Source organism: Cervus elaphus, chromosome 10 (assembly GCF_910594005.1).
Source record: "Cervus elaphus chromosome 10, mCerEla1.1, whole genome shotgun sequence".
NCBI classification, from domain to species: domain Eukaryota; kingdom Metazoa; phylum Chordata; class Mammalia; order Artiodactyla; family Cervidae; genus Cervus; species Cervus elaphus.
Genome location: NC_057824.1, coordinates 30,186,754 through 30,208,124, shown reverse-complemented (window position 1 = coordinate 30,208,124; position 21,371 = coordinate 30,186,754). Strand labels below are relative to the sequence as shown.

Sequence of the window (21,371 nt, the reverse complement as noted above, 5' to 3'; positions counted from 1 at the left end):
ATAATTTGTCTCTGTGTCTATCTTCTAAGGCTATTGTGGGGTTAATGAGTCAATACGGGCCAAGTGGTTAGAAAGTCCCTTGCATGGTGTTAGTGATGAGTAAGTGCTGGCTATTGTGGATGTTGTTATGATTGTCATCAACAGCCGGGGCTGGAGTGTGTGGGATGTGATGACCTGCAGGGCTGCCTTGGACACCTGCAGACGCTGGCTGGAAGGCAAGGGCAGGTGGGCTGGGTGGGCGGCTCACCTGGAAGCGGTGGAAATCCTGCGGTTTGAAGTCGTTGGGGGAGCAGCCGCACCAGTCCACGATGTGCTTGTACTGGCACTTGCAGCCCAGCTTGCGGTTCCAGTTGGTGATGCGCAGGTTGTTGTCTACCATGGTGTCACAGTGGGGGCTGTTCTCCAGGACCGTGTGGAAGAAGGACTGCGGGGGAGAGAAGGGCCTGGCTTGAGACCTCACCCAGCCTCCTTTGAATGGGCTGGGGTGGGGGTCCTTCCCAGGGGCCACATGACAGTGAAGGGACTCTTTTGCAGACTCAGCTGTTCTCTCTGCAAATGGAGTCAGTCCCATCCAGGCCAAACCAGAGCACCCTGGAAGTTTTGTCCAGAGTGACATTCTGCTTAGCAGTTACTGCTCTGAGTGTTTCTCTAAGATGCCTCTCCCCAGAAGCCTAGAAGCTGATTTTAAGCATCTATTATGACCCAGTATATCCTCTGTCTGTTCAGCAGAGAGGAAAAAGTCCCTTAAGGGCTTCCCTGGCAGCTCATCTGGTAGAGAATCCACCTGCAATGCAGGAGACCTGGTTCAATTTCTGGGTTGGGAAGATCCACCGGAGAAGGGATAGGCTGCCCACTCCAATATTCTTGGGCTTCCCTGGTGGCTCAGATGGTAAAGAGTCTGCCTGCAATGTAGGAGACCTGGGTTCAATCCCTGGGTTGGGAAGATCCCCTGGAGGAGGGCATGGCAACCCACCCCAGTATTCTTGCCTGGAGAATCCCCATGGACAGAGGAGCCTGGCAGGCTACAGTCCATAGGGTCACAAAGAGCTGGACACGACTGAGTGACTAAGCACAGTACAAGGTATGTCAACACATGAGGACCAGAGGAAGACATTGGGACAATTTTCTAGAAAACCTTGGGCCAAAGGACTCTTGATTTTACAAATGGCTAGACCTGAAACCAAAGGGATTCAGTCTGAGATATCTTGGAACAAAGACTGAAGCCCTGGAATTTCACTCCTGGGAGAGGGAGGCCAGAATCATGGATGCCCTCCTGCCCCAGTCACAGACAACACAGGGAGGGAAGGAGGTTGGGTGTGCTGGGGCGTCCCGCTGTCCATGGTGCTGAACCAGACACCATAATTTCCCCCTATCCCTGAGACTCTTGGCCAACCTCTCCTAGGAATCTTGAGAAAAAGGCAATGTTGAGAGTGACAAGAGAGACCAGAGCGGAGACATATGTTTGGAGCTGCTGAAAGAGAGAGAGATGGGGAGAGAAAGACACACACTGACTTCTATGTGGACACTGTTTTATAACAACCTCAGATACCAGGGTGATATACTTTCCCCTGCTCTCTGCTTCCTAGGGGAAACTATTGGGGAATATGTGTCTGCCTGTTGGCAAACTCATGGCTCATCCTTCAGATTTCTTCTAAATTCATCCCCTAGAGGTGGTTTGGGAAAAGGGCAGGGCAGAAATGCTGGGATGGAGGAGGTGGGATCTAATAGAGACACTGGAATGTAAAGTGCCTGGGTGCACTGGGAGGTAGGGGGTCAGATGGGTGGGACAGAGAGAGCCAGCATTGGGATGCACGCCTTGATTAAATCAAACAAAGTCCAAAACAGTCTCTTCTCTATGGCTGAGTGGATAAAATAAGGCTCTATCCACACCACCCAGCTGACCTTCTTGTGATGCTAAATGACATGTCTGTGAACCTGCATTTTAAGCTTGAATTGTCTAAAAGTCCAAACAGGAACATATTCTCCATCAAGCAGTGGGGTAGGTACCTGATTATCAATTGTCCTGTGTCTTTTTATAATGATACAGAAAAGATAATGGATGAGGAGTTTATTGGAATTGAGAGAAAAAGTGATTTTCACTGAAATAGGATTAAAACCTGATGACTTAACATGTATACAGAATAGCAAAACCTGACCCAGTGATGACAAGCCCATCATGCCTTAGGAGTTATGTCAGCAGTCAGCCCTACTCAGAGCTTGGCCCTGCCCCAGACGTTGGTGAGGGATGTGGAAACCATCAAATGAGATACATTGTCTTATTTGGCCTAGAAACACAGAACCTCAGTGGCCCAGAGATGGGGCACAGCCAGGACTGGTGGGCCATTGATGGGAGGTGTCGCAGGCTCAATAGAAACCAAGCCAGCACTGGAGTTTTCTGAAGTTAGAGATTAGGGTGAAAGTGAACTAGAGGTCAGGGAACTAATCTAGAATCTCTCTGCCCAGGTCTGATAAGAAGGCTGCTGGCTGTTGTCAGGAGCAACACCATAGCACTGAGTCCCTACCCATTTCCAGATGGGGCTGGGGCTGTTTCAGAATAGCCTGAAATCTTACACACAGGACTTTCTGAAATAGACTGAATGGTTGCATACCCACTAAATTCATAGGTTGAAATCCTAACCCCCATGTGATGGTGTTAGGAGGTAGGGCCTTTTGCATACCCACTAAATTCATAGGTTGAAATCCTAACCCCCATGTGATGGTGTTAGGAGGTAGGGCCTTTGGGAAATGATTGTCATGAGGGTGGGGTCTGCACAAATGGGATTAGTGCCCTTCCCTCACCCCTTCTACCATGTGACAATAAGACCTGTCAATAAGCAGTTTGCAACCCAGAAGAGAGCGATCACCTGACCACCCTGGCACCTTGACCTATGACTTCTAGCCTCCAAAACTGTAAGAAGTACCATCATTCTATTGTATCTCGTTCTGGCACCCTGAACTAAGTCAGTTTACCATCCTGAGGTCTGAGAAGTGGTGACAGACTTCTGAGAGCTTTTCAAATAGTTGCAAAAGCCAACAAGAAATGTTGAGTCCTAAGCATTTGGCCACAATGGCTGTCAATGCAGGAGGTAGAGCAAACCCAACAGTAGCCCTGGTTTGGTGATCACTGGAATTTCTGGTGTGATTGATGAGGCCAAAACTACTGTTCGTCAGGGAATGACAGAACACTGTTTAAAATTAGAAAAGGAATTTTTGGTGTGGAAAAGTTGTTACAGGATTGGTGACTGTGGAGGAGCTGTCAAAAGTCGGTATGGGTGTCTCCAAAGAAGCCAACATATACAGTTGTGCAGGTTGTGCACTGCACAACTCTGTGGGTACCATCGGCATTGTAGATATGACAGCTTTGCATTTTTTTCAATAGCAATTTTCTAGAAAATGGCAATAAAGTTGTTCTAACAAAAATATTGTGATGATTTTATGACTGATGGGAGCCAAGTGTCTTGAGGAAGAACTGCCTTTTTTACTTTACACTTTGAAAGACACTGTATAGATTGCTGGTGGCAGCATTGTGCATCTATTCCATACAATAACCTCCATCCAGACTGGATGGGACCAGGGGCTCTACTGTGAGAGTAAGGTCCCTGATAGCTGGTACAGTTCCCCATCTTCCTCTGGATGTTTGGAGAACAATGTATTGATGCCCATGTAGCTTCACCGAAAATTCAGCATCCACTTTGCTCCAAAGGCTAGAGCCTGACCCTAGCTTTCTCAGGGATTTTTCCCCAGATACTCACCTCGGCAGGAAGCAGAGTATAGGAGTAGAATTGCTTCATTTTGGTCACCAGATCGTCAGTGGAGAACGTCACATACTCTACAAACTTCCGGTTTAGCAGGAACCAGTCTGAGCCCCCATCCACAGCAATGCCCTCTGGGATCCGCCGGTCCCCCAGGCGCCACATGTGGGCATCACACTCCAGGAAGAGCCGGTCCAGGCCCTGTTTCCGGATGAATCTGGACAAGACAAAATCGTGTTTAGGCATGAAAGAGCTCAACCCAGAGTCCAAAAGAAATGGTCAAAACTACCATCTGTCAGGGAATGTCTTGGCCATAAAGCCATTTCTTGAGCACCTACTACATGCTCAGTGCTGAGCTGGGGGATCTATGTGTAGTTTCTCATTTGATCTTCACAAGTGAGGCTGGTCTCTGTAACCCTATGCTGCTGCTGCTGCTAAGTTGCTTCAGTCATGGCCGACTCTGTGCGACCCCATAGATGGCAGCCCACCAGGCTCTCCCGTCCCTGGGATTCTCCAGGCAAGAACACTGGAGTGGGTTGCCATTTCCTTCTCCAATGCATGAAAGTGAAAAGTGAAAGTGAAGCCACTTAGTCGTGTCCAACTCTTCGCGACCCCGTGGACCTCAGCCCACCAGGCTCCTCCGTCCATGGGATTTTCCAGGCGAGAGTACTGGAGTGGGGTGCCACTGCCTTCTCTGGTAACCCTGTGAGGCAGGTACTATTATTATGCCCATTTTACAGATTAAGACATTGAGGCTTAAGGAGCTTAGGACACTTGCCTGCCCAGCACTGTTAGATGGCAATGATCATCTGCTACATCTGCTTCCTCTTTAGAGAACTTCTGAAATCACCTTTTTATGCCACAGATGCACTGGAATTTGGTGAATACAGCTATAGACCCTCATCTCAGAACAATGCTTTTATTTTTAAATTTATTCTTTAAAATTAGTTGATCAGTAAACTAAGTATATTTACTTACAATACAGTGTTAGTTTCAGGCATATAGCAAAGTGATTTAGTAACATATACACACATACATATATATACACACACACATACATATATTTCAGATTCTTTTCCTTTATAGGCTACTGAAAGATATTGAATATAGTTTCCTGTGCTATACAGTAAATCTTTTTTGTTCGTCTATTTTACATATAACTATCTGTTAATCCTATACTCTTAAATTTATCCCATTGCAGAATAATGCTTTTAAATGCAACAAAAATACACAGGGTCACAAAATATTTCCATAAATACCAAAGTGATGGCATGGTAATTCACATGATTCTTGATTCACACACTATATAGAGGATTGCAAAATATTTTTAAAAACACCAAATTTATGATAATTACATATGCTTTCTTTTTAACACATTTAATAACAAGATCTTACAGTAGGTCTAAACACTATTGTAATTTTGAAGAAGAGGTGAGCATAAATGATATTTAGGCATGGAGGCATCAACTACAATATGATTTGAAAATATGTGATTCCTAGGACTTCTCTGGCAGTCCAGTGGTTAAGACTCTGAGCTTACAATGCAAGGGTCACGAGTTCAATCACTTGTTGGGGACACAACAGGGAGAATGGACAAAAAAAAAAGGAACTATATGATTCCAACAGCAGCTGCTAATACTATGATGGTTTGTTATCCTACATTTAGCTGGATTTCAATTAGAGTTTAGTGAAAATTAAGATCATTTTCTTCCTGGGCTTCCCTGATTGTCCAGTGGTAAAGAATCTGCCTGCCAATACAGGAGACACGGGTTCAATCCCGGAGCTGGGAAGATCCCACATGTCGTGGAGCAACTAAGCCTGTGCCCCACAACTACTGAGCTTGTGCTCAAGAGCCTGGGAGCCGCAGCTACTGAGCCCACGAGCTGCAACTACTGAAGCCTGTGCACCGCCAACTAGAGAGCAGCCCCCACTCGCTGAAACTAGAGAAAAGCCCACGGAGCAAAAAATACCCAGCATGGTAAAAAAAAGAAAATCATTTTCTTCCTATTCAAAGTCACAGACCCCTACATTCTGTCCATGAACCTCAGATTAATAACTCCTTCTCTAGGACACACACACACACACGCACACACACACACACACGCACACACACACACACAGGATTCTGTGAGGCAGGCAAGGCAAAATCAGCATTCCCTAATTTACAGACACAGAAATCAAAGGTCAAAGAGCTTGTCAGGTGGATGGAGCTGTTGGGAGGGTGGGCAGAGCAAGGGCCAAGACTTCTGGCCCAAACTCTCAGTTCATTTTCACTTAGCATTAATTTCACACCTACTAGGTGCCAGGCATGGGCTGGCCCTGGTGGAAGGCAAGGAGAAGCAGAGATGATCCCTGCTGCTCAGGAGCTGGTTGTCTCCTTGGGAGTTTATAATTTACAAGTTTTCTGACTCAGGGATCTTGCTGCTCTTCCAGCTCATACAACATAAAATAAACCATTGAAAAGCATACAATTCAACAGCACTAGTTCATCTGCAATTGTCATCTTTACCTAGTTTCAAAATAGTTCATCACCCTCAAAGGAAACCCCCATCCTCATCAGCAGTTACTTCCTATTCCCCTTCCCTCCAGATCCTGGCCATCCATCTATGGATTTACCTATTCTGGATATTTCATAGAGATGGAATCACACAAGATGTGGCTTCTTCCACCTATCATCATGTTTTCAAGGTTCTTTCACATTGCAGGACTTTCCTGATGGCTCAGACACTAAAGCATCTGCCTATAATATGGGAGACCTGGGTTCGATTCCTGTGTCAGGAAGATCTCCTGGAGAAGGAAATGGCAACCCACTCCAGTACTCTTGCCTGGAAAATCCCATGAACGGAGGAGCCTGGTGGGCTACCGTCCATGGGGCCGCAAAGAGTCCATGACTGAGCGACTTCACTTTGGTTCTTTTGGTTCACATTGCAGCACATATTGGTACTTCATTTCCTTCTGTCTGTCTGCCCAGCATCCATTCCTTGCTTCTGTGGGAACCGCGCCTTGATTTTATTTTGGACATTCACTCACCCTCAACTCTCAGCTCACTTAGTTTGCCTCACCCCCAGCACCAGGGGTGGGCACACAACTCGGCGTGATCAACCAGAGTATACCACCTGCTGGGCTGCCATGATTGCTTCAGGGATGGGAGAACAACTCAAGCTGAGTCTGAGACTGGGTTCTGGACTTTTGCCGAAAAAACTAGGAAGGAAGGCTTTTCTTGGGGATTTTTGTCCAGAAGAATGTAAGCTGAGGGTTGCAGGCAGCCCTCTTGTCACCATGTGTATAGAGGTTGTCTGGCCATGGAGGTATCACAGAAACACAGAGAGAAAAGAGAGAGAGAGGAGATAGACACAGACAAAGCTTCAACGCCTTTGCTTGAGACCCTGGATCTTGCTGTCCCTGACTCACCCTGAGACTTGTTAGCAATGTACTTAAGGCATTTTGGAATAGGATTCTGTCATTTGCAATGGAAAAAGTCCAGACTAATACATTCCTTAATGATTTCACCTTTATCACTATCACTACTGTGATGGGTGCAAATGTTCTTAGCCTCCAGGTAGAGTAGGTAGCCATGGCTGGGGCACATTAGTGCCACTTTTCCACTAGGCCAGGCTGCATCCCCCACTGCATCTCTACAGGTTTTTGTGTCTCCATGACAGATCTCACCTCTGTCTTCACATTAGAGTTGCCTGTCTCCTTCAAGACAGATGCTACACTCACTAGAGCTGACCCAAGCTTCCTCCTTTCTGCCTACCTTACAGGTTCTGGAACACTGCAGGGCAGTGGCAGAATATAGCAGCTGGAGATGGTCCCACCCTGCTGGCCACGCTCAATTCTAGAAAGAATCTCTCCCACTGAGCCTCCCACAAATCCACTAGAGGGAACTGCCTGAAACCTCACTGATAAACCCTCACCTATAGCTCTTTCTTCTGCACAAAGAGAGGGCCTGCCCCCAGACATTGGTCAGTCACTGAGCACAGTGGTGTAATAGATTTAATTCTTAGGGAAACTTGATGCTAGTGTAATAAAAATGGTGATTACAGGGATGCTGGTGGTGAATAGACTTAATTCTGTTAAAATGTGCTTTTCATCTCATCACAACGTGACTCTACCAATAACCAGCTGGGTGAGTTTGGAAAATAATGACCTTGACTAACTTCCCCCATGGGAAACTGGCAAAGTTGGGCTAGGTCTAGGTTGTGAAATTAAATGCCTACAGGGATCAGACAAATAATCTAAGTGTGTGAGGTGGGCTGAGTATAAGATAACAGGGTAGGTAGAATCAGCAAAGATGTAGAGAATGCATTTTCTAAAAGAATTTCAAATCCATTAAAAAAAATTTTATGGATAAATAAGACATACCCCAAGGCTGAATCCAGCCCACAGACCACCAGTTGTAATAATGGTGAGTTAGGTAGTCTCTAAGGTACTGTTTAGGCTGGATGATTCACAAGCTAGCATCAAGATTGCTGGGAGAACTAGCAACAACCTCAGTTATGCAGATGATACCACTCTAATGGCATAATATGAAGAGGAACTGAAGGGCTTCTTATTGAAGGCGAAAGAGGAGAGTGAAAAAGCTGGCTTAAAATTCAACATTCAAAAAACTAAGATCATGGCATCTAGTCCCATCACTTTATGGCAAACAGATTGGGAAAAAGTGGAAACAGTGACAAATTTTATTTTCTTGAGCTCCAAAATCACTGCTGACTCTTGCTCCTTGGAAGGAAAGCTATGACAAACCTAGATAGCATATTAAAAAGCAGAGACATCACTTACTGACAAAGGTCCCTACAGTCAAAGCTATGGTTTTTTTCAGTAGTCATCTACAGATGAGAGAGTTGGACCATAAGGAAAGCTGAGTGCTGAAGAATTAATGCTTTCAAAATGTGGCGCTGGAGAAGACTCTCGAGAGTCCCTTGGACAGCAAGGAGATCAAACCAATCAATCCTAAAGGAAATCAACCTTGAATATTCATTGGAAGGACTGCTGCTGAAGCTCCAGTACTTTGGCCACCTGATGTGAAGAGCAGACTCATTGGAAAAGGCCCTGATGCTGGAAAAGATTGAGGGCAAGAGAAGAAGGGGGTGACAGAGGATGAGAGGGTTGGATGGCATCACCGACTTGATGGACATGAGTTTGAGCAAGCCCCGGGAGCTGGTGATGGACAGGGAAACCTGGCGTGCTGCAGTTCACGGGATCACAAAGAGTCGGATACAACTTAGTGACTGAACAATAACAAGGGACAGCTGTGACATTCTTAAGTCACTCTTACACCGAGGAAGAGGGTGTGGGGCAAGCACTAGACGGATATATGGGAGCCCAGAGGAGGCTGAAAACTTTTCTGATGACACAGGGTAGACGCCAACCAGGAGACCCAGGTTTCCAGTGTCCCTGGTCCTGACCTTTCCCTAACATTTTCTTTCCAAGTGTAAAATTCACTATCCTTAGCAAAGCCACATTCTCTCTGGGGAGTGACCCAGTGAAGGGTTTTCAATACACTCACAATGGCACTTACTGACACCAAACTTAGCTATAACTGATTCACTGAAGGAAGCCACTGAGGCAGGGAAAAGAAAATCCTATCTCGACTCTGGCTGGTGCCAATTAGATGATAATGTCCGGTGGGTACACTTAACTGTGCTTAAACCTTTAAATTTTAGATACTTTATCAAAACTTACATGGTAATCAAGACAACTGAGGGAAAGAGAGAGAGAGAAGAAATACAGGTGGGACGACACGCAAAATTTTTCTTGCCATGGACCAGCTTTTAAATTTCATGTTCCATTAGATTGGATAACAGCATCATCTTGCAATTTTAATGTGATGTCCCAGACTGCAATATCCAAATACAATATTTATGCAGTAATCTCCAAAATAAAATATTTACGGGGTTTGGGAGATTGTCTGCTGTACTTACTGCCTTCAAAAACCGATAAGCCGCAAAAGCATGCTTTAGTTAATTATGAGGAAATAGAGATCACAGATTGCCCAGGTCTCAGAAAAGTTCCTGGGTTGAAAGGGGCTACTGGGAACTTAGGTCTGGACTGAGAGAAGGTGGAAGAGGCCCAGAGTGTGGGAATCTAGCAGGCAAAAAGAATCAAGCTCTTTAGGCAGTGGTTTTGCTTTTTATTCCCCCGCGTGGATTTACCATAATTTGAAAAGGTAAAGGCTGGAAACCAAAGTAAGTTTGTGAACACCTGGGTGAGTCTTTCATCAGTGTTGGCCCACCAGGAAAAGGTGCACGGCTCGCCCACCTGAGGGATGGAGGGAAGATGTGCAGCAATAGGCCCATTACATAGAAGATGGCCAGTGATGCTGTCCTCCCTTTAGTTTTGTTTCCAGGTGACCTAGTTACCAGGGAAACCGAGGGTCAACAGGCGATATCATAGAGGAGCAGACACGACGAGGATCTGGTACCAATGCTGTCCCTGCACTCACTGAGGTGTGGGGCTGACTCACCCTCTCTGAATGCCACTTGCCTCACCTGTAGGATGAGCCCATGACACCTGTTCTGATGAGCTCCCAAATCAGCTGCGAAAGTGTGATGGGTGATATTTACAAAATTCCTTGCAAAGTGTTTAGTAAGACTCCACCCAAACAACGGGCTGACCCAATCACCAGTTCCTTTTTCCACAGACATGACACCCCTCCCCAAGCCTCCTCTGGTGTTTTATTTTTCTCCATAGCACTTTTCACTTTCTAATATGATGCACAAGGTATCTATTTAATTTATTGCCTTTTGTACTACTGGATGTAAGCCCCAAGAAGGCAGAAATGTTTGTCTTTTTTCCTGAACTTTTTATTTTCTTTGAGGGTACAGCCTATTAACAATGCTGTCATAGTTTCAGGTGAGCAGTGAAGAGGTTCAGCCTCACACATGCATGTATCCATTCTCCCCAAACTCCCCTCCCATCTGACACATAACACTAAGCAGTGTGTACATGACCACCCCAAACTCCCTAACTATCCTTTCCCCATTTCTGTCTCTTTTTGATCACTGCGGTATCCCTAGTGCCTAGAGCAGTGTCTAGCATCCAGCATGTGCCCAATAAATACCTGTTGAGTGAATGAAAAAAGGGGAGAGTAACATCCACATCTGTCAGGCAATCAGGAGGTAGCTGCTGTTGGTTAACCAGGTATCAAAATTTTCTAACACACATCTGACAGGTGAAGGAATTGAGTCACAGGAAGGTTAAGTAATTTCTCCAAAGTCACACACTGATCAGGTCTGGGCTTGAATTCAGGTCTGGATGAATCCAATGCAAGTGCTTAACTACTTTCCCATTCTTCATCCCAATTCACTGGGGTCTCTCCAAAAGAACTCAAATGAAGGATCTGAGAACTTGTTCTTCCTCAAAAAGGCAGTGCCCAGAAATGAGTGAACCAAGACAAAATGGCTCATTGCTGGTTGGAAGAGGCTTCTTGCCAGACCTCACAAGGAACTCTGTCTTCAGAACAGGTTACTTAAGGGCAAACATGAGATAGCTTACATTTGGTTTTACCTCCCGGGCTCCCAGGAATGGTTTGTCTTCCTGAGATTTGACTCTACTGCCACAATATGGGACAAAGTCATAGCTAAATATGATTCTACTGGGATATCACAAGGACCAGTTGAGCATCAGAGTTAATCAGATGGAGGGGGCCTGGGGTTCTGAATCTCCCCCACGGGAGAAAAAGTTAGCTGAGAAAGTAATCTGTAGCCTTTGAAAATGGCCCCAGAAAAGACAGACACTAAAGAAATCTCTCAATTCAGTTAATTCCCTGGCTACAATCTCAGCATATTCATCAAGTGTGGAATTATTCCAGAACTGTCTTGTCGTATAATGAATTCTGAAAGAAAGAACTCTGCCCCTCAGATTTTACAGCATGTTTGAGCAAGAAGAAATCTCAGCAATTAGCTAATATAACTAATTCTATAGATAAAAGTCCCCAGCACACTGAGGCCCACAGAGGATGTATGAGCCAAGGTCATCCAAAGTCACACAGCCTATAAAATTACTTCTTCTCTTCTCCTGTCCAGTGATACGTCACTGAACCCAGATTACTCTTTAGTATAAGTACAACCTAAGCATTTCAGTTTAAACACAAAGTCATGGAGCAAAGCATGAAAACACAGTGTCTGAAGTCAGCCAGCTATGTGAAGGGCCCACACAAAACAGCCACGTTACACAGTGGCCAAACCTGGGTCTGTGGAGCCAGAATATTGGGTAAAAGTCCTGGATCTGCCATTAACCTTAGGTGACCTGAATATGAGACACCTCAGCTTCTTATGTGGAAACTGTGATCATCATAATACCTGTCTCACAGAGTTTATATGAGATTATATTTTATATGGAGAGGGCTTAGCATACTGCTCAGCACTTAGCAAGTGCTTGGTCTGTCTAGTCAAAGCAATGGCTTTTCCAGTAGTCATGTATGGATGTGAGAGCTGGAATATAAAGAAAGCTGAGCACCAAAAAATTGATGCTTTTGAACTATGGTGATAAAGAAGGCTCTTGTGAGTCCCTTGGACTGCAAGGAGATCAAACCAGTCAATCCTAAAGGAAATCAGCCCTGAATATTCACTGGAAGGACTGATGCTGAAGCTGAAGCTCCAATACTTTGGCCACCTGATGCGAAGAACTGACTCATTGGAAAAGACCCTGATGCTGGGAAAGATTAAAGATGGGAGGAGAAGGGAATGACAGAGGATGAGATGGTTGGATGGCCTCACCGACTCAATGGACATGAGTTTGAGTGAACTCTGGGAGTTGGTGATGGACAGGGAGGCCTGGCCTGCTGCAGCCCATGGGGTCACAAAGAGTCGGACACAACTGAATAAATGTTCACCAAGATACTTAACATTTTCCATCATCAAGCTGGAAAATTAAAACTTCTATCGCTTCTCTTCTCTATTCTAGGACTTTGTAGACAGGCATGTGTAGGGCACTTCAGGGCTAAGGAGAAGAAACTCTTTATGTTCTGAAAAGCAATGTCATTTCAGCATCAAGGACAGAAGCCCAGCGCCTCCACAGTGAATCTCCTGTGATACCCACAGTTGTGGGGGCAGATGTGACAAGCATCACCAGCACCCTGAATTCTGTCTGAGAGCCACAAATACAAAACCCTCCCATCTTTCCAAGGCACAGTCAGTGAGGATTCAGGTCATTAAGCTCCTAGTTTGGCATAAGGGATCCATAACAGATCTGCTGGCCATTTCTCACATGCTAGTGTGGGTTATGCCCCTTCCTGACCTGGGCTGGAGTCAGCTGTCAGTCCCTACTCTGCAGTAGTCGGAAGAGCAAAAGAGCTTGGGTCATTTGCTCATTCAGCAGCTCTCCAAGTCTATGTGCTGAGAATATGGTTGAAAGGGGATGGACATGAGCTCTGTCCTTTTCTCTCTTCTAGAATGAGAGGGAAAACAATAATACTTATCATTTATTGAGCACTTACTACTTTCTAAGTCCTATTCCTTGCACTTAATATATATTCTCTCATTTAGCCTTCATCACAATCCTATGAGAATTCATTTTACAAGTGAAGGAACAAAGATACAGAGAGGTTAAGTAATTTTCCCAAGGCTACACACTTGGTCAGTGTTAAGGGAGGGATTCAAACCTAGCAGTCAGGCTCTGGATTCCACACTCTTCATCAGAAGGCTGTAAAACTGCTCTAATAAATAAGTAAGTAGTCATAAAGAGCTACAAAATACATGAACATATAATTAGACATTTGTGATAAGTGTTATACAGGAAAACAGTACAATGACAGAAAATAAAGAGACAGGGACCTAATTAGTGAAGATTGTTGGGGAAGATTTTGCTGAGGAGGCGACATAGACAAGAAGGATGAGAAGGAATCAGTCATCTGAAGAGCTGTGGGAAAGAGCTTTATAGGAGACAGAAACAGCGTGTGCAGGAGCCCAAATGAGTGAAGAGAAACTAAAGTGGTGGGAGTGAGAGCTACAGGCAGAAGCTGAGCTTCACCACCTCACATCAGAGGAGACGAGCCACAGGAGAGGCAGGTCTGATCTGAGTGGTGGAAGGAACGTGTCATCCATAAGAACATGTGGCTTGAACGTGGCCGGAAACTCCACGATGAACATACTTAGGGAATCAGTATAGCACAGCGGCTTGGAGTCTAGACCCTGGAACCAGGCCACCTGTGTTCAAGCCTGTTTCCCCATTTCCAAGCTGTATGTTGTTTAATCTCTCTAGCCTCAGTGTTCCCATGTAGAAAATGGGCATGATAACAACTGTACTTATATATGGGATTGTTGAGAGAATTGAAAGAATTAATATCTATAAAGCATTTAGGACAGTCTCTGGCACACAGTAAACCCTATATTACATACACTCTGGGTCAAGAAAGTTGACTTGAGTTTCACATTCATGAATGAAAGAAAAATCAGCCTAAGCAGAAATGCAGAGTCAGGGACCCAAATCCTGGAACCAAGAACCCCAGGTTGGGTGGCCCATGGTCTTTCCAGCGCTCAGGGCCCGAATCAGCTTGTGCCTCTGAGAGTCTAAAGGCCCACTGAGGACTAATTGATTTTCCCTATTTTAAATTTCACACAAATTTAAAAACGATATCTACTGCATTACATTCTAATTATAAAAGTAATGTAGGTCTCCCTAGGCATGGAACACAAAATAAAGCAAAAAAGGAAGTGAAAAAACATACTCTTTATCTCAGAGATAACACTGCACAAACTTTTCTTCTAGTCTATGTTCTAACTTCAACATGTATTGTTTCGAAAAAAGAAAAGTTCTAAAGTTGACCTCAAAACCTATGAGGAGGCCGACAGAGCTGTGTACACAGCTTTGCGTGGGTGCCTGAGTGATGCTAAGCTTTATTTTGACATGGCTGCCATAACTGGATTAAATAAAGTGAACATGCAAACAGTGATAAACTCACCAGTTGGGTTTAAGAAAAGAGAGAGGGGAATGCAATCTGCTTTCCCCATTGGAGATGAGATATTAATTATCTCCTCCCATCAATCATGGTGCTACAAGACAGATGGGGAGAGAGTTCTTTTCCTGATAAGCAAGTTGGCACCAACGGGCCTCCTGAAAGCAGATTTGCTTGGAGGAGGTTCCTGGCCAGGCTCTCGACGGATTTGCCAACTTTTGGTTAAACAGTTGCCTGTTTATACATCAAGGGAGCTTTGGGCCTGAAGATTAGTTCAATGTCAGAGAGAAGAGCTGGCGAATCTGCTCAGCTGCCATTCTGATGCCAGCGGGGGACCACTGCTTCTAGCAGGTGGATCCCAGACCTGGGAACAGGAAGAAACTTGTTTATGCCACTTGTGACCTGAGGGCTGGGACCCCTCCTAGCTTCCTTCTGGTCTAGGCGTCTTACATTTGGAATGCTAGTTGTCTCTCTAAGAATTGTAAAAAGTGTTTCTAAAATGTAAATCACGTGGACACACATCATCTTTAAGGTTTTTCCAGCACTGTCCCCATCGCCACCACCATTATCACCACTGTCATCAACTGAATATGCATAACTAACTATTCCAAGAGCTTATCCACGTATCCCCTCATTTAATTCTTGCAGCAGTTCTAGGAGGGTGGTTTTATTATCATTCTTCACATGTTGCAGATGAAGAAACTGAAGCACAAGTGATTGATTTAACTTACCCAGGGCCACACACCCGATGAGCGTGGAACATGTGAACCCTGGCAGTCTGGTTCCAGAATCTGGACTCTTAACAGCTATGCTATAGGCTTTACGAAGTCTGTATGGGACTGCCCTCAATATTTCTTTTCTAAACCAACTTTAGATAGCTTCAACTGTTCTTTTTTTTTTTTTTTTTTAACTTAGTCTTATTCTAAGCATAATATCTGTGAAGTACTGGAATAATTATATAAATTTTTGTTGATGCACATAAACTCAATACAAATTCTCCCATGACACTCCTTCATGAACTCCCCCAAATAATCTCACGTTATCACTGGTGGATCATGAACACAATGTAGATAAGACTGACTCTAGAAAGTAGGGGATGGGCCGATTTTCCTCCATCGTTCTTTTAAAAAATAATTCTGCTTAAAATCAGTAGAATTTTGCTCTTTCAGCTGCACACCCTAAGAACTCAAAGTAACGGGTCCTCTCAGAGGTAGTCACTAAAATGGGGTGATAACAGTTAGACCTAACCTGGCTCCAATGCCAGCTGTGTGGAACCTGGAGCACGTTAAAGCAACTTTGCAAGCCTCAGTTGTACTCATCTCTGAAATGGGATAACACACTCAAAAGTGGCACCTGGCTAGATGCTTCCTGTGGTCTGTGAGGCTACTGAGTCCTCCACAATCCCCACATCACTGGGTCTTAAGTGATCTAGACGATCCCCCCATGTCTGGGTCTTATGAAGATGAGGACATGGAGGCCTGGAGAATCGAAGCCATTTGTCAGAGTCCCCTGGCTATCACACGCTGAGCTGACATTTTCATACAGGTGTCTGGACTCCAGGGCCCATGCCCTCACCAATACCCCACACTACGCCCCAGGACGGAGCACTGGGACCCTGGAGACCTTGAATTAATTGAGCACTTATACCAACCAAGGCCAGGAAAGTCCCAGAAACTCTCTTCTGGCTGAGGGAAATTATTTTTTCTTTTCATCTCCTTGTAAGGGGCCCCACACTCTGAGACTTGATCAGGCTATTGGGATCTGGGGGAACTTCTCTGATGCTCTGAGCAGAAACCAGGAGTTCCTGGGGATGTTTGCCAAGACCTGCTTATTCAGGGCACCTGCTTCTGCTAGCCCTGCAGAGATTATCTGGGAAAATGATAACTGCACTACATGTCTTTCAATATATCTAGCTACTTCATTTTTGGAGGAAAACAAGGAAATACAGTGAACACTACACTCTCCTTCATTTAATTATAGGAACAGTCAGAACCAATTGGGTAGCTATTAAAATACTAGTTTGCCTTTATGCCATCTCTTAGCAGCGGGAGCTGGAAGTCCAAATTGACTGCTAAAGACTGGAGCTAGGGACAGAAGGTCAAAACTGCTATTAGAAACCACGTGGAATTAAAAATGGAGGCACCCCGTGGCCTGTTTTGTATCTCACTGCTTGCTTCTGTCCCTCTCCATCTTTCTGTCTTTTAAACCCTCTGCCTCTGTCACGTCGTCTTGTGCAAGGGCTGGTCCCCAAGCACGGGACGTCAGAATGAAAGGGCATTTGGAGATCGTCTCGTTCGACCACTGTGTTTGTCAAACACAGCGAAGCCCAGAGTAGCAGAGTGGCTGCCCCGAAGCCACCCAGCATATTGGAAGAAAGCAGGATCCGAACAGACAGGCTGCATCATGCAGCATTCTGAGTCTGGGTTCTGGGGACACATTCATCTAGGCCTGAGTCCTAGCCCTGCCCTCGCTGTGTGAGCTTAAGCAAGTTACTTCACTTCTCTGAGCCTCAGTTTCCTCATCAGTAAAATGAGGCTAATATGTTGAGAAGGGTCACCATCTGAAGCCAGAAAATTAAACCAGCACAAAGGGGAAGAGAACTAACGGAGGTTAAGTTAATGGGTAAGGGGGGGTCAAAAGAAACAAACCTCCAGTTACTAAATAAATACGGTCGAGGGCTGTAATGTATAACATGGTGACTACAGTTAACAATACCATATTGTATATTCGAAATTTGCTATGATCTTAAAAGTTCTTATCACGAGAAAAAACTGTAACTATGGGTGGTGATGGATATTAACTAGACGTATTGTGGTGGTCATTTTACAATATACACATTTATTGAATGCTATGGCTCAGAAAATAGAGAATCTGCCTGCAATGCAGGGGACCCAGTTTCAATCCCTGGATTGCCCAACCCAGGAATGAGTGAGGAATTCCTTCTTCCCTGGAGAAGGAAAAGGCAACCCAGTTCGGTATTCTTGCATGGAGCATTCCATGGACAGAGGAGTCTGGTGGGCTACAGTCTATGGGGTCACAAAGAGTTGGACACAACTGAGCAACTAACACATTCACTTTCATACCTGAAACTAATATGTCAGTCATACCTCAATTAAAAAATATTTCTGCTAGTGAACTACTTGACTACTTGATGTGTTGTGTTTACTTTATTTTAACCCTCTCCAGACTGATAAGAAATAATCTTTACAAGAATTAACAGAGTCTGGGCTTGACGATATCATTTGAACTGCTTGATTCAGCTATGTCCAAAGTCAGATACTAATGTTTTAGTTGAATCATACAATAACTTCCTTTACCCTTTAATCAAGTTTGAGCTGAGTTTCTGTCATTTCCCACCAAAAAAAAAAAAGAGTTTTTCCTAACACACCATCAGTGCAGAACCAGAGCCAAGCCTCGCCTAGGATGCTCCCGTGGGTGACACAAGGGAAGATGAGCCTAGCTAGGGTTCATTTCACATCCTGAAAGATGATGCTGTGAAAGTGCTGCACTCAATATGCCAGCAAATTTGGAAAACTCAGCAGTGGCCACAGGACTGGAAAAGGTCAGTTTTCATTCCAATCCCAAAGAAAGGCAATGCCAAAGAATGCTCAAACTACCGCACAATTGCACTCATCTCACACACTAGTAAAGTAATGCTCAAAATTCTCCGAGCCAGGCTTCAGCAATATGTGAACCGTGAACTTCCAGATGTTCAAGCTGGTTTTAGAAAAGGCAGAGGAACCAGAGATCAAATTGCCAACATCTGCTGGATCATCGAAAAAACAAGAGAGTTCCAGAAAAACATCTATTTTTTCTTTATTGACTACACCAAAGCCTTCGACTGTGTGGATCACAATAAACTGTGGAAAATTCTGAAGGAAATGGGAATACCAGACCACCTGACCTGCCTCTTGAGAAACCTGTATGCAGGTCAGGAAGCAACAGTTAGAACTGGACATGGAACAGTGGACTGGTTCCAAATAGGAAAAGGAGTATGTCAAGTCTGTATATTGTCACCCTGCTTATTTAACTTATATGCAGAGTACATCATGAGAAACGCTGGGCTGGAAGATGCACAAGCTGGAATCAAGATTGCTGGGAGAAATATCAATAACCTCAGATATGCAGATGACACCACCCTTATGGCAGAGAGTGAATAGGAACGAAAAAGCTTCTTGATGAAAGTGAAAGAGGAGAGTGAAAAAGTTGGCTTAAAGCTTAACATTCAGAAAACTAAGATCATGGCATCTGGTCCCATTACCTCATGGGAAATAGACAGGGAGACAGTGGAAACAGTGTCAGACTTTATTTTTTGGGGCTCCAAAATCACTGCAGATGGTGACTGCAGCCATGAAATTAAAAGACGCTTACTCCTTGGAAGGAAAGTTGTGACCAAGCTAGATAGCATATTAAAAAGCAGAGACATTACTTTGCCAACAAAGGTCCGTCTGATCAAGGCTATGGTTTTTCCAGTGGTCATGTATGGATGTGAGAGTTGGACTGTGAAGAAAGCTTGAGCGCCGAAGAATTGATGTTTTGAACTGTGGTGTTGGAGAAGACTCTTGAGAATCCCTTGGACTGCAAGGAGATCCAACCAGTCCATCTTAAAGGAGATCAGTCCTGGGTGTTCATTGGAAGGACTGATGCTGAAGCTGAAACTCCAGTACTTTGGCCACCTCATGCGAAGAGTTGACTCATTGGAAAAGACCCTGATGCTGGGAGGGATTAGGGGCAGGAGGAGAAGGGGACGACAGAGGATGAGATGGCTGGATGGCATCACCAACTTGACGGGCATGAGTTTGAGTAAACTCTGAGAGTTGGTGATGGACAGGGAGGCTTGGCGTGCTGTGATTCATGGGGTTGCAAAGAGTCGGACAGGACTGAGCGACTGAACTGAACTGAACTGAGGCTTTTTCCCACAGCAAGGAGGCCTCAGCTGCCAAAGAGGAGACAGTGGTGGCTGATGGCTCATTTTACTATTAAATCCTTAACTCATCTAAGTGAGTGATTCCTGGCTGAGGACTCATGCATGAGTGTTGGAGTTTGTGAGCTCTTCTGCCCAGAGAGCCTTGGTTTTAGGGTTTTAGAGGGAGGTGCAAGCAATATCTCCTGAGCCTGAGTCTTCATCCTGCCCTGTATCCTGCTGTGCTATTTGGGTACCACCTGTCAACTCCTGAGGCACATCAACTGGACAAGACATACTCACAAAACCCAAAGGCACAACCCTGGCCTGTACATCGTCTATTTATTTCTCCCGCCTGCAGCATTTCAGTCTGATGTTTATCATCAATGACACCACCACCATCACCATCATCACCACCACCATCACCATCACCATCATAGGGCATTTATGATGTGCCAAATGCTTTATACACAGCATCTCATTCGATCCTGCCAATGATCTCATGAGTATAAGTCCATTAATATTTCCATCGTACAGACAAGGGAACGGGCTCAGAGAGGTTAAGTCACCAGTCCAATGCAACACAGCCAGGACATGGTAGATCAGGACTCCAACCCAGGAGGCATGACTCCCAAAATTCACAATCTTAACCTCTGTGCCACACCCAGTTCTTAGCACAGTGCCTGGAAACAGCAGACAGAGCATAAACACTGAGTAGGCTAAAACAACAATACTAGGGTGGATGTGATTTAGACACAAGTTTATCAACTTACAGTGGATTTTTTTTCTCATGAAGTAACTTTGCACAAACCATGTATTATAAGTTATCTGGAAGGGAAGATGGGTCTTCATTCTCTATCTAAGGGTGGGGAACCAAAGTCTGGGTTAGTTCTGGTAACTTACCACCTCCATGGAATCTGAGTGACTATAATTTACAGAGCAACTTCAAGTCTGGGGATTGCTATTAAATGTAAAGAATGCAGACTGTCAGTTGGACAAGATCTATAAACAGATCTATAAACAGACAGCTGGATGAAGTCAAAGTCAAAATTAAGGAAAGTGATGCAACACAAGGATTTTGGGATTACTTCTTGAAAACTCAGGAAATGGAGCCCACTGCTTGCCTATGTCTCTCCCTGCTGTGTATATCTGGGCAAAGTGGATCACAGAGTCAGCCAAAATGACACCTCCAGCAGCAGCGGTGGAGAACATTAACATAAGAGATGGGCAAAATGACAGGCCAGTGGGGCCAGGGAGGGGAGAGGGCAGCAAGCACTGCAGGGTCCTGTAGAACATGGGTTTTGTCTACGACAAAATTACAACCTTCATGAGAAAATTCAGGCACAGAGTAAGTGGACATTTAAGTGGATCTTTTAAGATGAGCTGGAAATATTGCTGTTTTTTAATGGCGCTATTAATTTTCAAATGAAGCACCTGAATTAAACAAAACCAAACCAGCACCAAGGCCAAACAAAACACATTAACATGCTAAAATTATCCTGTGAACTGTAGGATTAAGTTCTGAGTTCAATGCTAGAAAAAGGTTCTAAGATGGCAAAGCCCTACGGTTGATTCCTGTTGATGTATGTCAGAAACAAATATAACATTGTAATGCAATTATCCTCCAATTAAAAATGAATAAGCCTTTTAAAAAAGGTGACAGAGTGATCCTGAGCGGGTTTGTAATGGTATCTTCTGTCTGGATGGTGAAGCGGATCACGTGATCTCTCCTACAGAGGGCGCTCAAGACTGTAGCCCTTCTAGCAGATCTCTGACCACAGAGATTCAGACTCAACTCAAAGGGAAATAAACCCTGAAT

At 44.7% G+C, this 21,371-nt stretch overlaps 1 protein-coding gene across 2 annotated transcripts in view; it reads right to left on the bottom strand.

The window, feature by feature from the left end:
* The window catches only part of XYLT1 (xylosyltransferase 1), a 343,638-nt gene that overhangs the window by 32,175 nt on the left and 290,092 nt on the right, over positions 1-21,371 (bottom strand). For both annotated transcript variants that reach the window (XM_043914408.1, XM_043914409.1), the window contains exons 7-8: positions 3,753-3,969; positions 248-424 (exon numbers count right to left, since the gene is read on the bottom strand). In XM_043914408.1, coding sequence (XP_043770343.1) covers positions 248-424; positions 3,753-3,969 — 394 coding nt within the window. The remainder of the gene's footprint in view (positions 1-247; positions 425-3,752; positions 3,970-21,371) is intronic.